Source organism: Hemitrygon akajei, chromosome 7 (assembly GCF_048418815.1).
Source record: "Hemitrygon akajei chromosome 7, sHemAka1.3, whole genome shotgun sequence".
Classification (NCBI taxonomy): Eukaryota; Metazoa; Chordata; class Chondrichthyes; order Myliobatiformes; family Dasyatidae; genus Hemitrygon; species Hemitrygon akajei.
This window is the reverse complement of record NC_133130.1, coordinates 144,017,730-144,042,573: the sequence shown is the minus strand read 5'-3', so window position 1 is coordinate 144,042,573 and position 24,844 is coordinate 144,017,730. Positions and strand designations below refer to the sequence as shown.

General features: G+C 41.9%; 1 protein-coding gene across 2 annotated transcripts in view; it reads right to left on the bottom strand.

Annotated features, from left to right (window-relative positions):
- Positions 1-8,005: 8,005 nt before the first annotated feature.
- The window catches only part of wdr31 (WD repeat domain 31), a 42,925-nt gene continuing 26,086 nt past the window's right edge, over positions 8,006-24,844 (bottom strand). For both annotated transcript variants that reach the window (XM_073052175.1, XM_073052176.1), the window contains exons 8-10: positions 19,678-19,819; positions 16,112-16,274; positions 8,006-9,379 (exon numbers count right to left, since the gene is read on the bottom strand). In XM_073052175.1, the coding sequence (XP_072908276.1) occupies positions 9,219-9,379; positions 16,112-16,274; positions 19,678-19,819 (466 nt within the window). In that variant the 3' untranslated portion in view covers positions 8,006-9,218. The remainder of the gene's footprint in view (positions 9,380-16,111; positions 16,275-19,677; positions 19,820-24,844) is intronic.

Below are 24,844 nucleotides of genomic sequence, written 5' to 3'. Positions count from 1 at the left end.
TAATGTAAGTTAATTCCTCTTCCTTTTCCTTATTCCCTAGAACTACTTCTCAGCTTCATTTTCTAGAGCAGGGGTTCCCAACCTTTTTTATGCCATGAACCCCACCATTAACCAAGGGCTCCGTGAATCTCAGGTTAGAAACCCCTGCTGTAGAGACATGCTCACTCTAATCTTTCCTGTCATCAGAGAAAGTCACATTGTTTTACAGTTCTCTATAGTTTGCCTGCATTGTTTATTTTCTCCTTGTTATTTTTTCTCTGGTTTCTGTATTAATTTCAGTTTTTTTGAGTCTACAGTTTAACTTTTCCAACTTTATTTTCTTATATTGCCGTATAGTCATAATGCTCTACAGCAGAGAAACATACCTTTCAGCCTTCCATGTAGCTGCTGCCTGCTGTATCCACCTACCTGTACTAGGTCCATAGGTCTTGATGTCTGTTCTGTGTTTTGGTGATTGAAGTACTTGCCAAGCTGCTTCTTAAGTGGCATAAAAGTACCATCCCTTCTTCAGGAGGCATGTTCCAGACTCTAACCACTCTCTGAGTGAAAACGTTTCCCCTCAGATTGCTGCTAAACCCACTATCTCTCACTTTAATCCTTTGCCCTGTTTGTTTTAGACACTCCCATCATGGGAAAAAGCATTCAACCTACCCTATCTATCCGCTGCGTAATGTTAAATACCTTTATAAAGTCAGCCCTCAGATGCCTCCAAAGACAAAGCCTGTCTGTCCATTCTCTCCTCTTAATTGCAATGCTCTAATCTAGGTATTTGCCTCTTACCTTTCTTTCCTGTCTTCCACTTTGCATAAAATGCTGGAATACTCAGCCGAATAGGCATGTTATCTGGAGAGAGGAACAGGCTTAAAATTTACAGCTGAAGAGTTAAAAAAATCAGAACTGAGGAAAAAAAATTAAGACAAAAATTGCATGTTGCTGAGAAAAAGGGAAGAGAAGCACAAAATGAAATGACTTGTTGAGTATTTCCAGCATCTGCAGTTTTTTGCTTTTTGACAGCTGAAATATTCATTTTTTAGTGAAATATTACAAAACTTTGGCTTTCACACACACTACCTGGCCTTTAGGGAAAGGCAGCAGCTTAGGTGAAAAAAATGCTTATGAATGTGTTGACAAATCTGATGGGAAGCTCACAGAGCGGTGTGAAGTAAATGCTGGCCTAGAGGTTTTGCCAGGCCTGTCTATGACTAATCCAAATCTGACCAGAGTACAATGATAGAATTTTTTTTGATCTAGCACACAGTCAGACTAGATTGGGTGTATGTTAGGTAACCAGGTTTGACTCACAATTACAGGTTCCTGTACTCATCAAATACAGACCACTTCCTCCACAGTCCATCCTAAAGTGCTCTAAGTGTGTCATAAGGGGACAGGAGGCTGGACCCAAGCGCAGGACGCAGGCACTGAGGTACTAGGGGCAGGACAGGGATAACTAAACGAGAGACAAGACGTGGAGACCGTGGTGTGCGTGAGGGACCAGTTCAAGGTGATGCTGGGGTTCCGAGAGAGTCTTAGAGTCCAGGCAGGCGGGAGGATCCCAGAGTTCAGAGATGGTCTTGGAGTTCAGAGTTGATCTTGGGGGTTCAGAGACAGTCTTGGGATTCAGAGATGGTCATGAGGCTAGGCTAGAGGATGGGTTCTTGGGACTAGGAATGCTGGGAGGATAGCTCCCAGGGCAGGCCGCAGAACTCCTGGGCAGGGCCAGGACCTCCCAGGCAGGACACAGGGGCCTGGGCAGGTCGCAGGGCACAACCCGTAGGAGGTGAGGGATTGGAAGGGGCAGAGCCCTCCGCCAGGTAACGGCAGTCCGGCCTGGCTTACCCGACGGAGGCAAGGGATAGGAAGGGGCAGAGTCCCCTGCTGGGCAACGGCAGTCCAGCCTGGCTTATCCGATGGAGGCCAGGGATAGGAAGAAACAGAGCCCTCCGCCGGGCCACGGCAGTCTGGCCTGACTTACCCAACGGAGGCAAGGGATAGGAAGGGAGCTCAGTTCAGGGTGACTTCCAGACTCACTCGCAGAACTCGTCTATAACGGTGGGTACTCCAAGCCAGGATGAACAGAGTGAACAGGACGAAACAGGACAACCCAGTCCAAACAGGGTGAACCAGAGGGACAGGATAAGCAGGGCAGGGCAGGACAACACCCCCCCAACTCCACTCAGTCCCAGAGCCCCCTATATACACCGCCAGCCGATGGGCATTAGGTGCACAGGATGATCCACAGGTGTGACTAATTGGGCTCAAGGGTGAAAGGAGGGACGGCTACAAGACTCGGAGTCTGGAGTCTGCGGACCGGATCAAGACCCGGAATGCGGGCTCTGGACCGGACCATAACAGTACCCCCACTCAAAGGGAGCCTCCAGGCAACCGAGGAGGGTCTCTAGGGCCAGAGAAGACACAGGTGGGTGGGGGGGGGAGGAAGTGTTCAGACAAGAGGGGACCCCAGGGTGACGGGAATAGACTACAGTGTCTGTGTTGCTGGGTCCATGCTGGGGGAGTCGTTCTGTCATAAGGGGACAGGAGGCTGGACCCAAGCGCAGGATGCAGGCACTGAAGTACTAGGGGCAGGACAGGAACAACTATGGGGCACAACCCGTAGGAGGCAAGGGATCGGAAGGGGCAGAGTCCCCCACTGGGCAATGGCAGTCCAGCCTGGCTTACCCAACAGAGGCAAGGAATAGGAAGAGACAGAGCCCTCCGCCAGGCAACGGCAGTCCAGCCTGACTTACCCAATGGAGGCAAGGGATATGAAGGGAGCTCGGTCCAGGGTAACTTCCAGACTCACTCGCAGAACTCATCTATAACAATGGGTACTCCAAGCCAGGATGAACAGGATAACCCAGTCCAAACAGGGTGAACCAGAGGGACAGAATAAGCAGGTCAACCCCCCAACTCCACTCAGTCCCAGAGCCCCCTATATACACCGCAGCCGATGGGCATCAGGTGCGCCTCCTTGAGCCCCAACAAGCCAGGATGATCCACAGGTGTGACTACTTGGGCTCAAGGGTGAAAGGAGGGACGGCTACAAGACCCGGAGCCCGGAGTCCGCGGACCGGATCAAGAACCGGAATGCGGGTTCTGGATCAGACCGTAACAAAGTGCAAATCTGAAAAAAAGCACAGCAGCACTCTGCTTCCTTATAAGTTTGCGAAAGTTTGGCAAGATATCTAAAACTTTGACAAACTTTTGTTAATTTGCGGTGGAGAGTATATTGACTGTTGGAAACACTGATGCCCTTGAATGGAAAATCCTACACAAAGTAGTGGCTATGGCTCAGTCCATCACGGGTAAAGCCCTCCCCACCACAGAACACATCTACACGGAGTGCTATCACAGGAAAGCAAAATCCATTATCAGGGACCCCCACCACCCAGGTCATGCTTTCTTCTCACTGCTACCATTGGGAAGAAGGTACAGGAACTGTACATCCAGAGCACCAGGTTCAGGAACAGTTATTACCCGTCAACATCAGGCTCTTGAACCAGAGGGACACTTCACTCAACTTTATTTCTCCCTTCATTGAACTATTCCCACAGCCTATGGGCTCACTTTCAAGAATTTTTCATCTGACGTTTTCAATATTTATTGCTTATTTATTTATTATTTTCTTTTGTACTTGCACAGTTTGTTACTTTTTGGACCTTGGTTGTTTGTCCATCCTATTGGATGCTATTGTGTTGGATTCTATTGAGCTTCTTGGATTTACTATGTATGCCTGTAAGAAAACGTATCTCAGGGTTGTATATGGTGATATATACAGTATGTACTTTGATAATAAATTTACTTTGAACCTTTGGTGTATTCTCCCAAGATGCTGAAGGCGTGGCTTGACTTGGATTTATTGCACTGAGGAACTTCTTGCTTCCAACCCCATACTGGTCTCATTACAGCAGGTTTATCCATCGTTCCAATTCAGGACAAGCACTAGATATATTGGACCAGACTCATTCCTCGAATGGATCCACAGGGCCTGAGTCAGGCTGGGAACTGATCTACCCAGGGGAAGCTCTATCACTGTGTGAACTGATGATCTACTAACCAGGGGTTGGGGTGCGAGGGAGGGGCTGTTTTTCCCAACTGGGGGCTACGACACTTTACAGTTTTTAGTGGCTTTGTTGGAGGCAATATGCTCAAGCTGTTGATGTTTGCTGAGCTCAAGGCTGCTTCACTGCCTTAGTTCCTTTGTGCTCACTCTCACTGCCCATGCACTGAGCTCTCTATCTTACATACACTCTGTCACCAAAAACATCTGTAAACAACAGTATTACACATTCAGATTCTGAGGTGCCCATAGAACCCGTACTCTGAATAAGATTGATATCCCTAGTCCAGCTCAGTCTCCTGGCTTTCAGCTATTCACTCATCACCCACCACTTCAAACCCAGCAGCATACACTCATCACTGACTGCACTGTGATAGGTCAGCTGGGCAACACAATTCCTTGACCCATGATGAGGTTGTGTGGAGCTATGTCCTAGGTTGACATCATGTTGGATTAAAAGGGACCTTCTTTGTTCGGTGGGAGGGAGATGACGAACAGTGAGCCAAGTTCCAACAGTGCTAGAATCTCACTTTAACTGTAACGATCGGATTAATATTGGGATGAGAAGACAGGAGCAGGGCCCAAAGGAAGGGAGCTTACAGTATAGGGAGCCAGTGGGAGAGAGACTGGAGGCAGAGTGTGCATGAGTGGGCAATCAAGGTGCAATGAACAGTAGAAAAGTGGAATAGTTCAGGTTCAGTGGAAGGCAGACCAGTGGCAAGGAAACAAGAGGAGGGGAAGAGATCAGGGTCCAGTAGGAAAGTGATTAGAGGCAGGATTCAGTGGGAATGCTGGCTCAGTTAAGATTTGCACTTTCCACAAGATCCTGGCTGATTTTCTGACCCCTATCCCCGTATCTCTTGATTCCTCCAATTTACAGATATCAATGTCTTAGATAGATTTATCAAATTTGTATTCACTTTTTTTTAAAACAAAGGAATATTTTAGAATGGAATCAAATGGCAGCTATTTGTTACTGTGTTCATCCAATACATATCTCAAATATTTTTTTCCCAAACACCTCATCCTGACATGAACCCAATCATTACAGTTAAACTCTGATAATCTGGCACTGTTAGGACTTTGGTGGTATGAGACTGGCAGATTTTTCAAACTATTCAATGTTACTGCTATTAGTACCTAAGAACACTTGTATTTCTTTTTTTTAAAAAACAGTACACAAATTAGTATAATAACTTTTCTAGTGAAGCCAGTGAGTTAAGTGGGACAAGAATATTCTGTGGCTCTGGCCGGAAACCTACCCACATTCCTGACTTCTGGCATTCTGGATCCCAACCCTGGCTGCAGATGTGCTTCTGCTCTGAACTCCTGACTCCCCTAGACTAATGAGTGAGCAGATGCCGAACCACTTGGATTTCCAAAAAATTGGGTGCTGGATTATTACAGTTTTACTTTTGACTGGGTTAAATCTGTTCTCTAGGGTCTGTATGGTTTGTGATTTGTCAGTTACACATAACACCCTCTGATGCCAACAACAATTTTATCCAATGAACCAAGGTGGAGTATGTAGGGCTGTCTTAGTAGAGTCAATGAATATTAAAAAAAACAACAGACATTAGAGTTATGAAAACAGGAAATTCTGGAAATAGTCAGCAGGTTGGGCAGCATTTGTGAAGGGTGAAACACAATTCACGGTTCTGACCTATGACTTTTCTTTCACTTGAAACACAAACTCATCCACAGATTCTAAAGTTCCTGCTGAGTTTACGAGTCTTGTGTTTACTTTAGAATCATTGAACGTTACAGCATAAAACATACTTGTGCTAACTAACCTTCACCAGGGGTTAAATCTCATTCTCAATATCAATTAGTCTTCACTTTGTATGAATGGATTTGTAGATATGAATTCTATACTTTTACTTGACTATACTTCGACGTTTGCAAAGATTCAGCATGTCATTTAAAATTTCTATAGATGTATGGTGGAGAGTATATTGACTGGTTGCATCGCAATCTGGTATGGAAACACCAATGCCCTTGAATTGAAAAGCCTCCAAAAGATAGTGGAGCCCAGTCCATCATGGGTAAAGTCCTCAACGCCAATGAGCACATCTACATGAACTGCTGTCGCAGGAAAGCAACATCAAGAACCCCACCATCCAGGCTATGTTCTCTTCTCACTGTTGCCATCAGGAAGGAGGTACAGGAGCCTCAGGATTCACACCACCAGGTTCAGGAACAGTTATTGTACCAGAGAGTATAACTTCACTCAACACAACACTGAACTGTTCCCACAACTAATTCAGACTCTTCATCTCATGTTCTTGATATTTATTGCTATTTATTATTATTATTATGTTTAGCTTTTTTGTTTCTTTGTATTTACAGTGAATGCCTACAAGAAAATGTATCTGAGGGTTGTATATGGTGACATATAACTACTTTGATAATAAATTTACTTTTAACTTTACTACTTTCCACATTATATAATTGTTAAGTTTGGACAGTTTTAGTTATATTACTAAATTCTGTAAACAATATTGTTATTAACCTTTCTTAAAATCTGTCAGGTTATTCTTGAGTTTGAGTCTCTCACCATGAACACATTTCTTCAACCCTACAAAACTGTATCTATTGTCCATTGTTTGAATCCTGACACCATTTTGCTAACCACAATTTGGCTGAGATTGGCATGACTATATTTAGATTCAATGTTACACCAAGTAAATGATGGTATGAGGTTTTCATCATAAAATTATTACAGCTCTCCTCTCAAAGGAGCTTTTGCAAATCAGATAATGATATGGATAATGAAGAAATATGACAATGGTCCTATCTTCAATAGGGATTCACCATTCAGAATATGACATTATGGCACTTATTTTCCTATCTATCCATGACAGGGTGATAGAAGGCTTTTCCTTAACCATCTCAATATGTAGTGAAAATGCTCCCATAATGCTGATGGATAGAAAGTTTCAGGATGTTGATGTAATTCCAATAATAATGTAGTATTTGGATGGTGTAACTTAAGTGAGGAATTTATAGGTGACAGCATATCCACACACTTACTGCATGGCCCTGCTGAGATGAAGGAAATGAATACTTAAGCTAGTGCATGGTGTGACAAATAAAATGGATTCTTTGTAATGAAGGAATCTCATTTTTTGGGCAGTGCTGCTGCTGCTGCATTCACTCGGACAAATGCAAAGTGTTCCCTTACACTCCTAACCAAGTTTGATGGTTATGGGGAGAGCCACATCAAAGAATACCCAACTGTTGACTGTTTTGACAAGTAAAAGTTTATGCTTGAGCAATGGTGTTTATTTGGTTGACAAATGATGACTCTGAGATGTAGATAATGGAGGCATGGCATTAAATGTCTTGAAGAATTCCCCTTTTTGACAACAGATATTAGTTTACACTTGTCTGACCTTTTATCTTGCTTCATGTATGAAATGTTTTACTATCTGAGGACTGTGGATGTGAATAGCCCCATTGTTGACATTTAGATGGCTGTAAGTTCACATATATAATAGTTGAGAATGGATGGTTCTAGGATGCTGCCATGACAACCACTACAATGGCATCCTGAGGCAGATGTGACTAGCCTCTGACATCCACGGTTATCGTTCTTCATATGGTGGAGGTCTTTCCCCCCATTCCAATTGACCATAATAGCAGAGCTGCCTGATGACACATTCAATTAGGTGTTGCAGTGAATATAAGATCAGACTCAAGTCTTTGTCAATTATTCAACCAAGGTTTTCAAGAGGTCTTGAGATAAGCAATCCAGACAGAACTACATTTGAAGCAGATTAACTGATAAATTGGTTTTAGTTGACAATCTTTTACCAGCATATTCCATCATCTTGCTGATGAATGGGTTAGTTAGACTGTTTGATAGCAATGTTTAGGTTGGTTTTCTTTGGCTTGCTGTGGCTATTCCATAATAACACAATCAAAGCCATGTAAGACATTCTCTATTCGTCTTGGTCTGATTTTATTACAGAGGTAGGAAAAATAAGTAGATTCATAATTCATGAGATTGTTCATTGCATTCATTCAATCATTCTAAAGTTATATTAGCAATAGCATTTACATAAATTAAATATTTAAACAGATGATATCTTCTATTTCTAAATTCTTTAAAACAGTTATTTACATTTTTCTTTCAAATAAGCATTTTCTAGTGTTACAGGAAGCAAAATTTACTTTGGTGCCTGCGAATTAAACAGGTGTACCACAATGATATTCCAGAATTATAACCCAACAAGTATCCTACATATCATATAAAGGCATTCTACACTATAATTCATAGTGGATGTGTCCCATACAAGTGATATGAAAAGATATTAGTACTAATTGTTTACTTTAATGCTGACTTCTTATTTATAGATTCTTGCTTTGGTGGCATTTTGTAGCTAAGTTGCAGCATAGCTGTACAGGATAGGACAGAATGATCAGATTGCTAAGCACAGTAGGAAGCCATTTATCCCACTGAGTCAATTGGCTCTCAGCAGGGTATTTTGCATAGCTCAAATTTTGCTGCTTACTCCCCTTTGCTATTAGCACTAATGTACAGAACTCACTAAAAGAAACATGCTTTTTTCCTTCAGCAAGGGCTCTAATCAAATGGGTTATGTCACAATACAACTTTACATAACATGCTAGATACATCAGTAATAGCATCACAGTGGTAATGGAGTCAGGAGTCTGCAAAAATGGCATTACCTCATGGAAGGTTGGAAGTTTGCAAATGACAATAATGAGCTTCAGAGAGGTCTGAATTTCACCTTATCATCTCCCGTTCCTTGGAATGTCTTCTGGTACGAAAGCCTTATCGCTAAACTTCATAAATAGAATGTTACTGTATCTGCTGACTTTTACCGTGTCTGAGGTTGGAAACATTATTGTCTAAAATTCAGTTATTCAACAGCTAAGTAATAAAAATCTACAACAATGCATACCGATTTTATACAATGCAGTCAATTAATCTGAACTACATTGACATAACCCACATTGTGAATCTCATTGCATATGGACATAATTCATAAGTGCTAACAGAGGCCACTACCCTTTGAGTTGTTCGCTTCCCACTCCGTAAGTATCTTGCTCATGTGATCGCCTGTTGGGGACCTCCCACAAACCATCCTCAGCTCCTCTGCAATGCTGTTGCAACTCCCACTTATTCACCTGTTCAGAATCTAGCCACCTCACTCAGGCCGCAGCCACCTGAATGGTTCAATTGGAGATGATGAATTCCTGTATTGAAGCTGCCACACAGGAGACTGGCACGATCACTGGAGACTAATGATGTGAGGGGTCCAGCACCATCCAGGCAGAGAGACCCTACACAGACTATAATATAGAAGAAAAAGATTCTGTCAATCTCCAAAACAGCTTCCGATTTCTCCCATCAGAGTAATGCATACAAATGTCTTGCACCTTTCACAGCAGAATGTTAAAGGTAAAGATTCCCCTCTTATCCTTGACCGGTTTTGAGTTTACCGCAGCTCACTGGATGATCGATAATAATGTCTGTGTCACTAGTAAAAGCTATTGAAAGAAATAAAGACCCTGCTTTATCAAGACTGAGAGCAGACTTGTGCTCTCAACCAGCAGAGCATGGCATAGAAAGATAAGGATATAGATACTAGGCTGCACATAAAGAAAGAGAAGCTTTGAGTTCTAGAACTGCTTCAGTTGTTGCATCGTACTTGGCTGTACGGCTGCAGAAGGTAAGCAGCGGCAGAGTCCAAAGCTGTTGATAAATCCAAGCTCAATTAGAAAAGCAAAAAAATTTATATTTAGATGTAGCATCTATGAGGACTTCAGAATATCCCAAAATAAATGTTCCAGGCAATGGAAGTACAGAGTCAAGGTGTTTGAAGAGTTGTGAGTAATCTTTTGAACTCTTTTGCTGTTTTCCAGTGCCACCTTTTGGCCAAGGCACTAAACTGACACTTCATCTGTTCTCTCAAGGAATTAAAAAATCACATGGCATTTTAATTCAAAGAGCAGGGGAGGAATTTCTCATGCCTTGACCAATATTTATTCCTCTATCAATATCATTAAGATAGATTGGACTAGAAAGTCAGTCAGTAGTTACTTATTTTAATTTTTAGCACAGTGAAATTTGTTTTGGGTTGAGGGCGCCATGGCAGCATAGTGGCAGCATGATGCTATTACAGTTTGGAGTTCAATTTTGACACTGTCTGTAAGGAGTTTGTATGAATGCTCCGGTTTTCTCCCACATTCTAAAGATGTTCTAGTTAGTAGGTTAATTGGTTATCGTAAATTATCCCGTGATTAGGCTAGAATTAAATAGGTGGGTTGCTGGACTGTGCAGCTCATTGGGCTGGAAGGTCCTGTTCTGTGCTATATCTTTGAATAAAAATAAAATTATGGAATTTCAGTCAGACACTTCAACAAATTGTGTTGGTGTGGTTCAGCATTTTCCGTAATGATATGTGTGTCAAGGAGTTGCTCTCCATGCAATACATTTTTACGGGACCTAGGGATTGACTAGCTTATGTGGTTCCATGTCATAGGATCTCAGTCCTTCTAGTTTTACAAGTACTAGAGATTCTGCAGATACTGGAAATCTTCAGCAGCTCCCATAAAATGCTGAAGGAACTCAGCAAGTCAGGCAGCATCTATGGAGGGACTAAACAGCTGACATTTTGCTAGAACTGCTTACCCTAGAGCTATCAATTTAAAGGGGGCTAAACACATGCAGCTCTGAAAAAGTAACTGGGCAGGGCTCCCTGTATGATTTTGGAAAACCAATCTTCCCTCCATCTCAACAACTAATAAATGTTGCCGTTTATTATGTGAGAAATTGAGTACAAAAGTACAAAGGTTATATTTCAGTTATATAGGGCATTAGTGGGATTAACAGAATCAACAAACTTATTCGTAAGGCCAGTGACGTGGGGGTGGAACTGGACTCTGACGGTGGTGTCTGAAAAGAGGATGCTGTCCAAGTTGCATGCCATCTTGGACAATGTCTCCCATCCACTCCATAATGTACTGGTTAGGCACAGGAGTACATTCAGCCAGAGACTCATTCCACCGAGATGTAACACTGAGCGTCATAGGAAGTCGTTCCTACCTGTGGCCATCAAACTTTACAACTCCTCCCTCGGTGTGTCAGACACCCTGTGCCAATAGGCTGGTCCTGGACTTACTTCCACTTGGCATGATTAACTTATTATTTAATTATTTATGGTTTTATATTGCTATATTTCTTCACTATTCTTGGTTGGTGTGGCTGTAATGAAACCCAATTTCCCTCGGGATCAATAAAGTATGTCTGTCTGTAAATCTGGAGAACTGTGTACAGTATTGGTCTTCATGATTAAGGAAGGATGTTAAGAGCAAAAATTAGTGGGGATTTAGGGGACTGGGAAGCTTTCAACAACCAAGAGAAGGCAACTAAAAAAAACCATGAGGACAGAAAAAATAAAATATAAAGGCAAGCTAGCCCATAACAGAAAATACCATGTTTTTTTCAGATATATGGAGTAGAAGAGAGATGAGAGTGGAAATCAGACCACTGGAAAATGACGCCAGAGAGGTAGTAATGGGAGACAAAGAAATGTTGGGCAAATTTAATAAATAGTTTGCATTAGTCTTCAGACGACACCAGCAGTATGACAGAAATAATATCTGGGGTGGGGGGGGGGGGGAAGTGAGTGTAGTTGATTTTACTAAGGAGAAGGTGCTTTGGACATTAAAAGGTCTAAAAGTAGACAAGTCACCTGGACCTGATGGACTACATACTAGATTCTGAAAAAGGGAGCTGAAGAGATTGTGGAGATACTAGTAGGGATCCTTCTAGAACCACTAGATTCTGGAATGGTTCCATAGGACTAGAAAATTGCAAATGTTAGTCACTCCACTCTATAATAAGGCAGGGAGGTAAAAGAAAGGAAATTACAGGCCAGATAACCTGACTTCAGTGGTTGGGAAGATGGAGTCCATTAATAAGGATGAGGTTTAGGGTGCTTGGAGACACATGATAAAATATGCCAAAGTTAGCATAGTTTCTTTAAGGGGAAATCATGTCTGACAATTATTCCTTCAGCAGTTGGATCGGGGCAAGACTGCGCAAATGCGTGGACGTCAGCCAATGAGAACAGAGAGAAGAGTTTATAGAGCGGGCAACAGAGTAGAGGCAGATAGAGTAGGAGGGCTTTGGTTCAACGGGGCTTCGGCGATAACAGGTTGAGGTGAGTTAAGTTACTTGTGTAGAATACAGACAGGATGTAGGTGTGTGTAGCCAGTGTTCTGTGCTTGGTGTTAGATGTGGGAAGTCTGGGAGCCTCCCAGCCTCCCGGAAGGCCATATCTGCGCCTGGTGCATTGAGCTGCAGCTCCTTAGGGACCGCGTTAGGGAACTGGAGATGCAGCTCGATGACCTTCATCTGGTCAGGGAGAATGAAGAATAGCAGCTAAAGGCAGGTAGTCACATTGGGGCCTTAAGAGACAGATAAGTGGGTAACAGTCAGGGGAGGGAAGGGCAAGAGGCAGATACTAGAGAATACCCCTGTGGCTATCCCCTTTAACAATAAGTACTCCTGTTTGAGTACTGTTGGGGGGGGGGGGGGGGGGGAAGGACAGCCAAACTGGGGGAAGCAACAGTGGCCATGCCTCTGGCACAGACTCTAGCCCTGTGGCTCAGATAGGTAGGGAAAGGAAGAGGATGGCAGCAGTGTTAGGGGGTCAGACAGGCGATTCTGTGGACACAGTAAAGAAACACGGGATGGTAGTTTGCCTCCCAGGTGCCAGGGTCCAGGATGTTTCTGATCGGGTCCACGATATCCTTTAGTGGGAAGGAAAACAGCCAGAGGTCGTGGTACATATTGGTACCAACGACATAGATAGGAAAAGGGAGGAGGTCCTGAAAACAGACTACAGGGTGTTAGGAAAGATGTTGAGAAGCAGGACCACAAAAGTAGTAATCTCAGGATTACTGCCTGTGCCATGTGACAGTGAGTATAGGAATAGAATGAGGTGTAGGATAAATGTGTGGCTGAGAGATTGGATCAGAGGGAAGGGATTCAGATTTCTGGATCATTGAGACCTCTTTTGGGGCAGGTGTGACCTGTACAAAGAGGACGGGTTGCACTTGAATCCCAAGGGGGCCAATATCCTGGTGGAGAGGTTTGCTAAGGCTATTAGGGAGAGTTTAAACTAGAATTGCTGGGGGGTGGGAACCCAACTGAAGTGACAGAGGAAGAAGTGGTTGGTTCACAAATAGAGAAAGCCTGAAGACAGTGCAAGAGGGAGGATAAGCAGGTGATAGAGAAGGGACATGCTCAGACCGATGGTTTGAGATGTGTCTATTTTAATGTAAGGGGTATTACGAACAAAGGGGATGAGTTTAGAGCATGGATCAGTACTTGGAGCTATGATGTTGTTGCCATTACAGAGACTTGGATGTCTCGGGGCAGGAATAGTTACTTTGAATGTCAAGCTTAAGTTGTTTCAGAAAGGACAGGGAGGGAGGTAAAAGAGGTGGGGGCATGGCGCTGTTGATCAGAGATCGTGTCACAGCTGCAGAAAAGGAGGAAGTTATGGAGGGATTGTCTACAGAATCTCTGTGGGTGGAAGTTAGGAAGTTAGGTCAATAACTCTACTGGGTGTTTTTTATAGATCACCCAAAAGTAACAGGGACATCGAGGAGCAGATAGGGAAACAGATTCTGGAAAGGTGTAATAATAACAGGGTTGTTGTGGTGGGAGATTTTAATTTCCCAAATATCGAATGGCATCTCCCTAGAGCGAGGGGTTTAGATGGGATGGAGTTTGTTAGGTATGTTCAGGAAGGTTTCTTGACACAATATGTAGATAAGCCTACAAGAGGAGAGGCTGTACCTGATCTAGTATTGGGAAATGAACCTGATCAGGTGTCAGATCTCTCAGTGGGAGAACATTTAGGAGATAGCTGATCATAATTTTATCTCCTTTCCCACAGCTTTGGAGAGGGATATGAACAGACAAGTTAGGAAAGCATTTAATTGGAATAAGGGGAAATATGAGGCTATCAGGTAGGAACTTGGAAGCATAAATTAGAAACAGATGAGATGTACCCCAGGCTACTGTGGGAGGCAAATGAGGAGATTGCTGAGCCTCTGGTGATGATCTTTGCATCATCAATGGGGACGGGAGAGGTTCCAGAGGATTGGAGGTTTGCAGATGTTGCTCCCTTACTCAAGAAAGGGAGTAGAGATAGCCCAGGAAATTATAGATCAGTGAGTCTTACTTCAGTGGTTGGTAAGTTGATGGAGAAGATCCTGAGAGGCAGGATTTATGAACATTTGGAGAGGCACAATATGATTAGGAATAGACAGCATTGCTTTGTCAAAGGCAGGTCGTGCCTTACGAGCCTGAATGAGTTTTTTGAGGATGTGACTAAACACATTGATGAAGATAGAGTCGTAGATGTAGTGTATATGGATTTCAGCAAGGCATTTGACAAGGTACCCCATGCAAGGCCTAATGAGAAAGTAAGGAGGCATGGGATCCAAGGGGACATTGCTTTGTAGTTCCAGAACTGGCTTGCCCACAGAAGGCAAAGAGTGATTGTAGACAGGTCATATTCTGCATGGAAGTCAGTGACCAGTGGTGTGCCTCAGGGATCTGTTCTGGGACCCCTACTCTTCGTGATCTTTATAAATTACCTGGATGAGGAAGTGGAGAGATAAGTTAGTAAATATGCTGATGACACAAAGGTTGGGGGTGTTGTGGATAGTGTGGAGGGCTGTCAGATGTTACAACGGGACATTGATAGGATGCAAAACTGGGCTGAGAAGTGGCAGATGGAGTTCAACCCAGATAAGTGTGAGGAGGTTCATTTTGGTAGGTCAAATATGATGGCAGAATATAGTATTAATGGTAAGACTCTTGGCAGTGTGGAGGTTCAGAGAGATCTTGGAGTCCGAGTCCATAGGACACTCAAAGCAGCTGCATAGGTTGACTCTGTGATTAAGAAGGCATACAGTGCATTGTCCTTCATCAATCTTGGGATTGAGTTTAAGAGCCAAGAGGTAATGTTGAGGCTGTATAGGACCCAGGTCAGATCACACTTGGAGTACTGTGCTCAGCTCAGGATGTGGAAACCACAGAAAGCGTGCAGAAGAGATTTATAAGGATGTTGCCTGGATTGGGGCGCATGTCTTATGAGTGAGCTCGGCCTTTTCTTCTTGGAGCAACAGAGGATGAGAGGTGACCTGATAGAGGTGTACAAGATGATGAGAGGCATTGATCATGTGGATAATCAGAGGCTTTTTCCCAGGGCTGAAATGGCTAGCATGAGATGGCACTGTTTTAAGGTGCTTGTAAGTAGGTACAGAGGAGATGTCAAGGTGTGTTTTTTTTTATGCAGACAGTGGTGAGTGTGTGGAATGGACTGCCGGTGATGATAGTGGAGGTGGATATGACAGGGTCTTTTAAAAGACTCCTGGATAGGTACATGGAACTTAGAAAAGTAGAGGGCTATGGGTAACCCTAGGTAATTTCTAAGGTGAGGACATGTTCAGCGCAGCTTTGTGGGCCGAAGGGCCTGTATTGTGCTGTAGGTTTTCTATGTTTCTACATCTTCGGAATTCTTTGAGAAAATAACGCGCATGACAGAGAATGGAGAGTTGACCCTTTTGTACTTGTCTTGCCTTCCCCAGAACAGATCCCAATGATCTGCAAATCTGAAACCGTGAATCCACGCCAATTCTTCAGCCACGCATTCATCTGCTATATCATCCTATTCTTATCCTCACTGGTGCATGGCACAGGAAGAGATTGTCCAGAGATATCCTGAGATTATCTCTTAGTGATCCCAAGATTACCAACTTTCTTTGAAACTTTTTTGTTTCACTTTTCCACTTTTAAGTTCATCTTCTCGGTGTCTACCCTACCAATCTCTTCATAACTTGAGTGGTCATCTCTCAACTTTCTTCCCTTAAGAGAATCCCACTCTGAACTATCCAAGAAAGACTCCAGAATTTATATTACAGTGCAACTAAGGGCAAAGGGACAGATGGAAACTAGATTCAAATAAGTAAGTATGGAATCAGGAGTAAGGAGAGTACCTGCACTGTCACGGTTCCAGATCCTCACAGTACAGTCATGTGCAGAGGTGGCCACCAAAGGGAATGAAGAATTCACACTTGGAAGAAAGATGCAGGCTGCAGTACTCTGTAGGTGTCCCTTATACTCACATACTTTATGTTTTGCCTGCCTTAAATCCCATAGCTGAAAGAAAAAGGGAAACTGGCTTGTCAGAACTCTGCTGGCTCTTTTGCAGCTGATCTTGTAAGTCTCTGATTTGCCGGATATCTGACTTTATTCCTTAGCAAAAAAAAACTTATAGCAGGTTAATGATTTTAAAACAATTCTTCAAAAATCTTTTTGTTATATAATAATATTAATTATTTTGTTACAATCTGCTTGTGGATAAAAATAATATTTTCTGGCAGAGGGCAGAAATGAAACTGAGAAATTTTGCTGTCGAGGCTGGGGAAATGAGAACAAATGCTTTGGTGCAGAATTCCAGTTATACAAAGCATGGCATAAATTCCTGAAAACCTAGGACACTCTCTGCTGAATGGACCATTTTTTATCATATGATTGAAATGTCAACAAGACAGATAAAAGGGAAGTTCGTCTCATGTTCAAAACAGTAACCATGGAGTGCAGACAGACAGAGATTTCCACATTATACATTAATCTGGGCAATTCTCTTGTTTTTTTCCAATTATTGATTATCTCTCTTTACAGAGAGTGATTAAATAGAATTGTAGACATGTGGAGAGGATGGGGGACAGGACAGAGAAAGAATATCAAAATGAGAAGAGAAACAAAAATGAATCAAACAAACAAACATTTGCCTGTGGATAATTGAAAATGGCTGTTTCTATATGCATCCTCCAAGAGGACCACAATCTTGTCATAGAGTTTGAAGGCTTGTATGCCTCAATGAGCCGGAGAGCTATGTTGGCTGGAGTCAGGGTCTTGTGCTTTGGCTCTTCATGGGGTCACCCATGCCAAAAAGGTCAAAGGGTAGAGACCAGACTAAGAGTGGTCTACTGGTTCTCCAAATTCTAGAGTTCAGCTTAGGGCTAACAGTCCTGACTGGTCAAAAAAAAATTGTTACAGAAGCAGCAATGAAGAATCCTTCTATCCAGACGGAGATGGAGGACCTTCACTGCTGCCTTAAACGCCAGTGGCGTAACGAGCAGTAGGTTTACTACATGCATGGATAATCTTTTAGACAACATTCACATTGTTGGACGGATGCTCTGGTTTTACAAGTGGAATCAGAGCCCAATGCAACGAGAACTGGGAATCTGTAGTGTGGGAAACAATGGAAGGAATTTCAAGGCAAAGACAAATACCCAAGTAGCTGATTTACAAAAACTAAGTCCAAGAGTTTAAGAATGGCATTAGTAAGGAAATTGTGGGGAAAATGATAAATCGATGTGCAATATTTAAAATGGACATTGATAAAGTTCAGGAGAAATATAGTTTTCTAGGGGGATAAAAAACAAGAAAACTGGTGCAATTAAATACCACAGCAGAATTATATATGAGTGAAACTAGAACCAAAAAAGGAGTTTTTTAATGTTTTGTAACTTTTTTCATTTGTTAACAGTACCCTCAATTGTGTATCACCTGAAATTTCTGTTATTCTACTTTGATTCTTGAGCTGAAATTGCTATCGTAAATTATTAAGAACAGTATCCAACCAGTCCAGGCGAAACACTAATGCATGTTGATGTACATACTCTTTTTCTATTCAGTTCTTTATTTTACGTCCAGTTTTCTATCTTTGCCATAAACTAAATAGACTATGTGGAGAAATGCTGGAACAACTCTTGCATTGAGCTGCTCTCGCTTCTTTTTCCTCATCTTTCTATTAGAAAAGAGTCCTCGTCCTTGAGAAATAAAAACAGGAAAGTTTTCAAGAAGTGTGAAAAGAAATAGCAAATAAACTAATTTGAGCTTTCAGAAGCTACACAAAAAAAAATCGTGGTTAAAAAGCAGAAATATGGAAGTTCCTTTGTCTTAGTATTTATCTGTAAGACTTAGAAAATAGGTCAACATTTGAAGATAATAGCAATAATAAGAAGATTTATTAAAGAAAGAGAAAATAATTAATGCCACTCATCTTTAGAGAGAATCAAACTCCTGTTTGGGATAGGTTATATATTGAAAGAAGTAATGGAACAAAGAGATGAATAAAATCAATAATGCTAAAGGATTAATTAACAGGTAATGTGATTTTGACATTTAGAAAGGAAGACAGAAATAGTCAAAGGAAAAATTAACTAGGTTAACACCAGTGGTAGAAAATATAAAAAAGGCAATCGCCATTTGCACAATTTGACAATCATCACCAAACTTAAACTTATTTTAGTTTAAAAGCAAATATTACAGATGCTGGAAATCTGAAAAGGGAACTGAAAGTACTAACAGCTGGTCATGCAGCTTCAGCAGAGAAAGAACCAGAGCCGAAGTTTCAGGTCAATGACCTTTGATTTGAAATGGGAAAAGTTAGATGTGAAACATACCTGTAACTTCAGTGGAAACGATACGGTGTGTTGCAGGTACAGAGAAAACACGGGAAAGGATCTGTGACGGGACTAAGATCAGGATAGACTGGAAGGTATGTGACGGTGATCCCTGCTAAAAGATGGGGTTAAAGACTGGTGAATAATTAAAGGTGAGCTTAGGAGATAAATAAATAGGAGACAAATGAAATTTGACCTTAATCAGAAGGGAATTGAGGGAGAAAATAATGACAGAAATGTCATACAGAAGGCTGAAATGGTTGAATATCTGAAACTGTTGAACTCAATGTTGAAAGCTGTACTGTGCTTGGAAGGAAGATGAAATTACCTCAGTGGAATAGTGTTGGAGGCGAAACCTGCACAGGAGAATGTCTTTGAAGGCTGAATTTATCCTTGATCTCTATATTGTTTCTCCAATGTAGAGATCACGACAAGCACAGAATGGAGTGCAATGGATTACAAGTATTAATAAATTGCTAGGAACTCAAGATTACCCTTGTGATTGAATGGTGTTCTGCAAAGCAGTTTGATAAGAAGGTGGAGTATGAAGACGTCATTGCTCTCTCTCCTTCAGCTCATCAACACATAAAATAGCTATAAAAGAGTCAACTTGAATCTGAGTGTATTTCTAAGCCATGGGAAGGAATAATAGTTTTTAATAAAACTTCATGGAATATATTTCTCTTCTCCATATTATTAAACTGAAGTAGTGCTATTTGAAGAGATGTAAAAGAGTTTCAGAACATCATTTCACTAGGAAGAAGCAACTACGAGGAAAGATGGAACAGGCTGGGTATATCATGGAATATGCTCCTAGAAGCCATAGCTGAGGCAAGTAAAAGATGCACTTATGAGAGAATTAGACAAGCAAGAAAGAAAGAAAAATAAAGAACACTACTTTAAGCATCAAGGTGAAGGATGTGAGCTGACTAGTATCTTTTTATAATATGGGTTTGATAAACCTAACCAACCGTCTCATGCAAGTTAAGTGGCTCAGAAGATGCCTTTCCCAGTACAACAGCTTATTTTTAAATGTTCTGACAAAATGTATTATCTTATTGGGCTACAATATGGTAATTACGTACTGTGGCCTCACAGCCCTCGCCTCCAAAACCGTTGCTACAGGAGATGCAATATCTTCCATCAGGACTGGCATCACAGTGTGTCTGAATGTACTGTTTCATGGGGAAGGTGTGGGTCACCTGGAGCTCACGAATATCCCAGATCCTATAAATAGAACACAAATACCAAGAATTCAGAAACCTCTGGTTAATACTTCTAGCTTTTATTTTAAAACCCATTTTTAGATTACTTCAGTTGCCTTATCATTTAGAAGAAAAACCCAATTCCCTACTCTGTACCTCAAAATCAAACAGTACTTTCTATAATAAGAAATGTGTAACAAACCGGTTGTTGGTTTGTATGTTACACATTTCTTATTGTAGAATTGCTATTCTTAGAATAGTATGCCCAAACATTTTTTTAAAGTTTAAGATAAATTAACCAAATTTGGGTTTTTTAAAATTTATTTTAAACTTTAAAAAATGCTTGGGCATTGCTCTTCTAAGAATAGCAATTCTACTTCCCCCCCACTCTATTCCCCATTCTGACCTTTCACCTCATCTCCCCTGCTTATTACTTCCCCCTGGGTCCCCTCCTCCCTCCCTTTCTCCTATGGTTCACTCTCCTCTCCTATCAGACTCCTTCCTCTCTAGCCCTTGACCTTTCCCACCCACCTGGCTTCACCTATCACCTTCCAGCTATCTTCATCCTCCTCCCCCCTCAGCTTTTTATTCTGGCATCTTCCCCCTTCCTTCTCAGTCCTGAAGAAGGGCCTCGAACCAAAATGTCGACTGTTTATTTATTTCCATAGATGCTACCTGACCTGCTGAGTTCCTCCAACATTTTTTCATGTGTTGTTTTGCATTTCCAGCATCTGCAGACTTCCTCGTGTTTATGCTTTTGCAAATCTTGAATGGGCCTCTTATATGCTAAAGATGAACCCATAATCTCTTAGTCTACCTCATCATGGTCCCTGCATTTTATACTGTTGAATGAAAAGAAGAATCAACTAGGAGATCTTCCATAAGTGATAATAACTTGCTACTTGTGTTCTCAAGGCTGATCTTATGAAGCTCTTGCTGTATATAGAAAAGATTGTTCTGCTCAGACCAGATTTGTTTATTACATGTCATTGAAACAGAGTGAAATGTGTTGTTTACGTTTACAACCAACACATCTGGGGATGTGCAAGTGGCAGCTTGCAAGTGTCACCACACATTGCGGCACCAATACAGCATGACCACCTTGGTCGGTAGAATAACACAAAACACAACAAAGCAGAAGACAACAAGCAACCAAACAAAAGAAGCTGCTTTCTGCCCTCACACACAGTCCTCCAGTCTCCAGGTTTGGGTCATCGGGCTTCGATTTCCCATTGGTCTTTGGTATTGATTCCCAGACTAGCCAATGACAGGACCTGAAAACCAGGCTTACTGACCACCCCTTCTACCTCTTGCTTGCATGGACATCCACTCCTGGGACTGACTTCAGACAGACCGATATCCACAGATCTCCTTTGCTACCAATCTACGTTTCTGGCTTTCGAGCATGGAGAGGAGGTCCTTCAGCCCCATGCCCACACTGCTGGCCTTTGAGCACAGAATGGATGGCTAGAATCTGGATGTCTTTTGTCACTTGCCCATGTCGCTGGACTTCAAATGTAGAGCAGAGGCCTGACCTTTAACTCCTCCACCTCCCTATCCATAGACCCCAGTCGGAACTCTAGATCCCCATATTAATGTCCCTAATTCCTAACTTGACTTCTAACTCCCCTCTTCGTTCCCTAAATCATACCTATGAACTTAAAAGAACAGGTAAGTCTGATCCACAATCTTGATGGAGATTGAAAGTTAGTTCCATCTTGCCTGGATTACTCCAGTTCTGTGGACTGTGGTCTTCAGCTCAATTGCAGGGTGACAAAGCATGCTCTGACAAGATGTTGGGAGGGGGCCTCTTATTGTTGCATCATGCCTTTTCCTTCCAGTCTTCCTCCTGCTTCAGCAAGAAGCAGAAAATCATTGTGCTTAAGAAGTGGCCAAATTGGGTCAGATGGAGCAGGACATTATGAGGGAGGAAACTCTGGAATGAACTCCAGTATATCTTTACAAGTCCAGTTACCTAAATTGTTGTCAGAGGATTTTAGCAGTTGTCCCCACTATGTTCCCAGCTTCTCCTCTCTCTCAAATCTAAATCCACTTGGCAACAGTTGTAAGATATTGGATGAGAATCCATGGCCCTAAAAACCAGTCAGCAATCCAGCATAAAGGGTTGTAATGTTGCAGGCACTGTGTATGGAAACATCTTGGGTGCATACGGTTGACCATAAAGATCTTACCATTGCAGTTCTATACTATATGCGTATCCCTATTTTTGAATAGGTCAGGAATCAAGTGTGAAGCAGCATGTAAGTGCCATTACAAAGAATGCACTGCAGCACCTTTACTTTCTTAGAAGTTTACACAGATTTGGAATGTCATCTAAAACTTTGACAAACTTCTATAGATATTGACTATCATGCCCTGGTGTGGAAACACCAATGCCCAAGAACATAAAAGTCCACCAAAAGCAGTCGATACAGGTAAAGCCTTTCTCACCATTAACCACATCTACAAGGAGCACTGTCACAGGAAAACTGCATCAAGGATTCCACCATTAAGGCCACACTCTCTTCTCACTGCTGCCACTGGGAAGGAGGTATGGGAGCCTTAGGTCCTACAGCACCAGCATGGATAACTTCACTCACCTCAACACTGAACTGATTCCACAACTTATGGACTCGCTTTCAAGGATTCTACACCTCATGTTCTCAATATTATTTATTTACATTTTTTTTGTATCTACAGTTTGTCTTCCTTTGCACATTGGCTGTTTGTCAGTCTTTGTGTAGTTTTTCATTAATTCTATTTTTTTTTAAACTTTGTTCTACTCTGGATGCCTGCAAAAAATGAATCTTAGGGTTGTATATGGTGATAGTAGTTTGACAATAATTTTACTTTGAACTATTCAAGGAAATGCAAATTGAGAACAAAGCAATGAGCTGCAAACTGAGACTTCTGAATGGTAAAATGGTTGGTAGGATAGGATCAAGCCTTTTGTAATCTTTGGACAGAATTCCTGGCATTACTCCTTGGCTGCAGCAGTTTGAAAACTTGGGTCATTGCTTCTTTGGAAAACAGTAGTCTATAGATGATTGCTTCTCAGTCAGATAGAAGATAACTCCTGAAAATCTCTTGACAGTTAGTCTTAGAACCATCCTGGCTAGAGAACTAATCTGCTTTCTTTTCCCTCCTTTGGCAAGAAACATTTGCCTTTGCAACCCCTCTCTTTTTGCCCCGGTATGCTTAACATCTGCCCCAATAACAACTCTGCTTTCATTGCAAAGACAAACAATGATGTTTCATCCATGATGGGACACCAAAAAGTGTTCTGTGATTCAGTCCCGATTAAACCAATACATAATTAGAATCTATTTACAAAATGCAGGTGAAGATGCTTACACCCATTTCTTGCCCCCAATTCTGAGGGTCTTAGATGCATATTACACAGCTTAATTTGCCTGGGTTGACATGAAATTGGCAATGCCTGAGGACTGACATCACAAATACCAACTCGACATACTTTGAACCTGTTGTACAACTCAATTTAATTAATAATGCAAGTTGTGTAATAATGTTGCAATCTCAATTAATGGTTGAAATTTAGCACAAGTTGCTGAGAAAGGTGATGCTATACTGTCCAGTTTCTGGGCTATTTCTAAGAGTCATTTCCAGAACAGTACGACTAGGATATATAATCTTTGACAGATATCACAGGGTCACCAGATGCTGCAGGCATTCACACAGGTGTAATTTTACTCTCCCTTTCAAAGAGTGCACAAAAAGCATTGAATTCATCTGGGAGTGAAGTATCACAGTCATTCATGATGTTAGGTTTCATCTTGCAGGAAGTAATGGCCTGCAACCCTGCTGGAGCTGACATGCATCTAATTCAGTCTTTAACTTCAATCAGACTTCTTGTTTTGCTTTTAAAACAGCCTTCCATAGATCACACTTGGACTTCTTGAATAGTTCTGGATCACTGGTCTTGAATGCCACAGATCCAGCCCTCAGCTGACTATGATTCTCCTGGTTCATCCATGGCTTTTGGTTTGGGTATGTCCAGAATGTTCTTGAAAACACACACTCATCCACACAGGTTGTGATGAAGTCAGTAACAACTATGGCTTACTCATTCAGATTTGAAGATGCATCCCTGACCAGTCCACTGACTCGAAGCAGTCATGTAAGCACTCCTCCATCTCCCATGACCATACCTTCTTGATCCTCACAACTGGTGCTGTAGTTTCAAGTTTCTGGGTGTCAACATCTCTTAAGATCAATCCTTGGCCCAACATATTGATGTAGTTACAAAGAAAGCAAAACAGCGGCTATATTTCATTAGGAGTTTGAGCAGACACTGTATGTCACCAAAGATCTTGCAAATTTCTATAGATGTGCCATGGAGAACATTGTAACTCATTGCATCACTGTCTGGTATGGAAGGGCCACTGCACAGGATTGGAAAAAAATACAGAAAGTTGCAAACTCTGCCAGCTCTGTCACGGGCACAACCCATCCCAGCATTGAGGACACCTTCAAAAGGCAATGCCTCAGAAAGGTGGTATCCATCATTAAGGACCCCCATCACCTAGGACATGCCCTCTCCTCACTGCTACCAACAAGGAGGTGGTACAGGAGCCTGAAGACACCTACACACAAAAGAACAGCTTCTTCCCCTCCATCAAACTCACTATTAATTTTCTCTTTTTGCTCTAATGTTGCACTTTTTCTCTCTCTTTTTAAAGAATATATTCCTTACTGTAATTTACAGATTTTAAAGTACATATTGCAATGACTGCTGCCACAAAACGACAAAATGTCACGACATATGCCTGTGATATTAAACCTGATTCTGATTCTTTGGCTTCATACTTTGAAATGCTCAGGGGAGCTATGTTATGCTGCAAATTTGTGCATTCTCAATGGCTCCAAAAAAAAGATTCATACACTCCCAACCTAATTCACCGTCCTCCTTTTCACAGCAAAGTATTCTACATCCTCAAAGGGGTAGTTGTACTCCCTAAAAATATATAATTCCTCAGTTTAGCCCTGTGTACCTTCCACATCTAAAAGACCACCAATCCATCCCTTC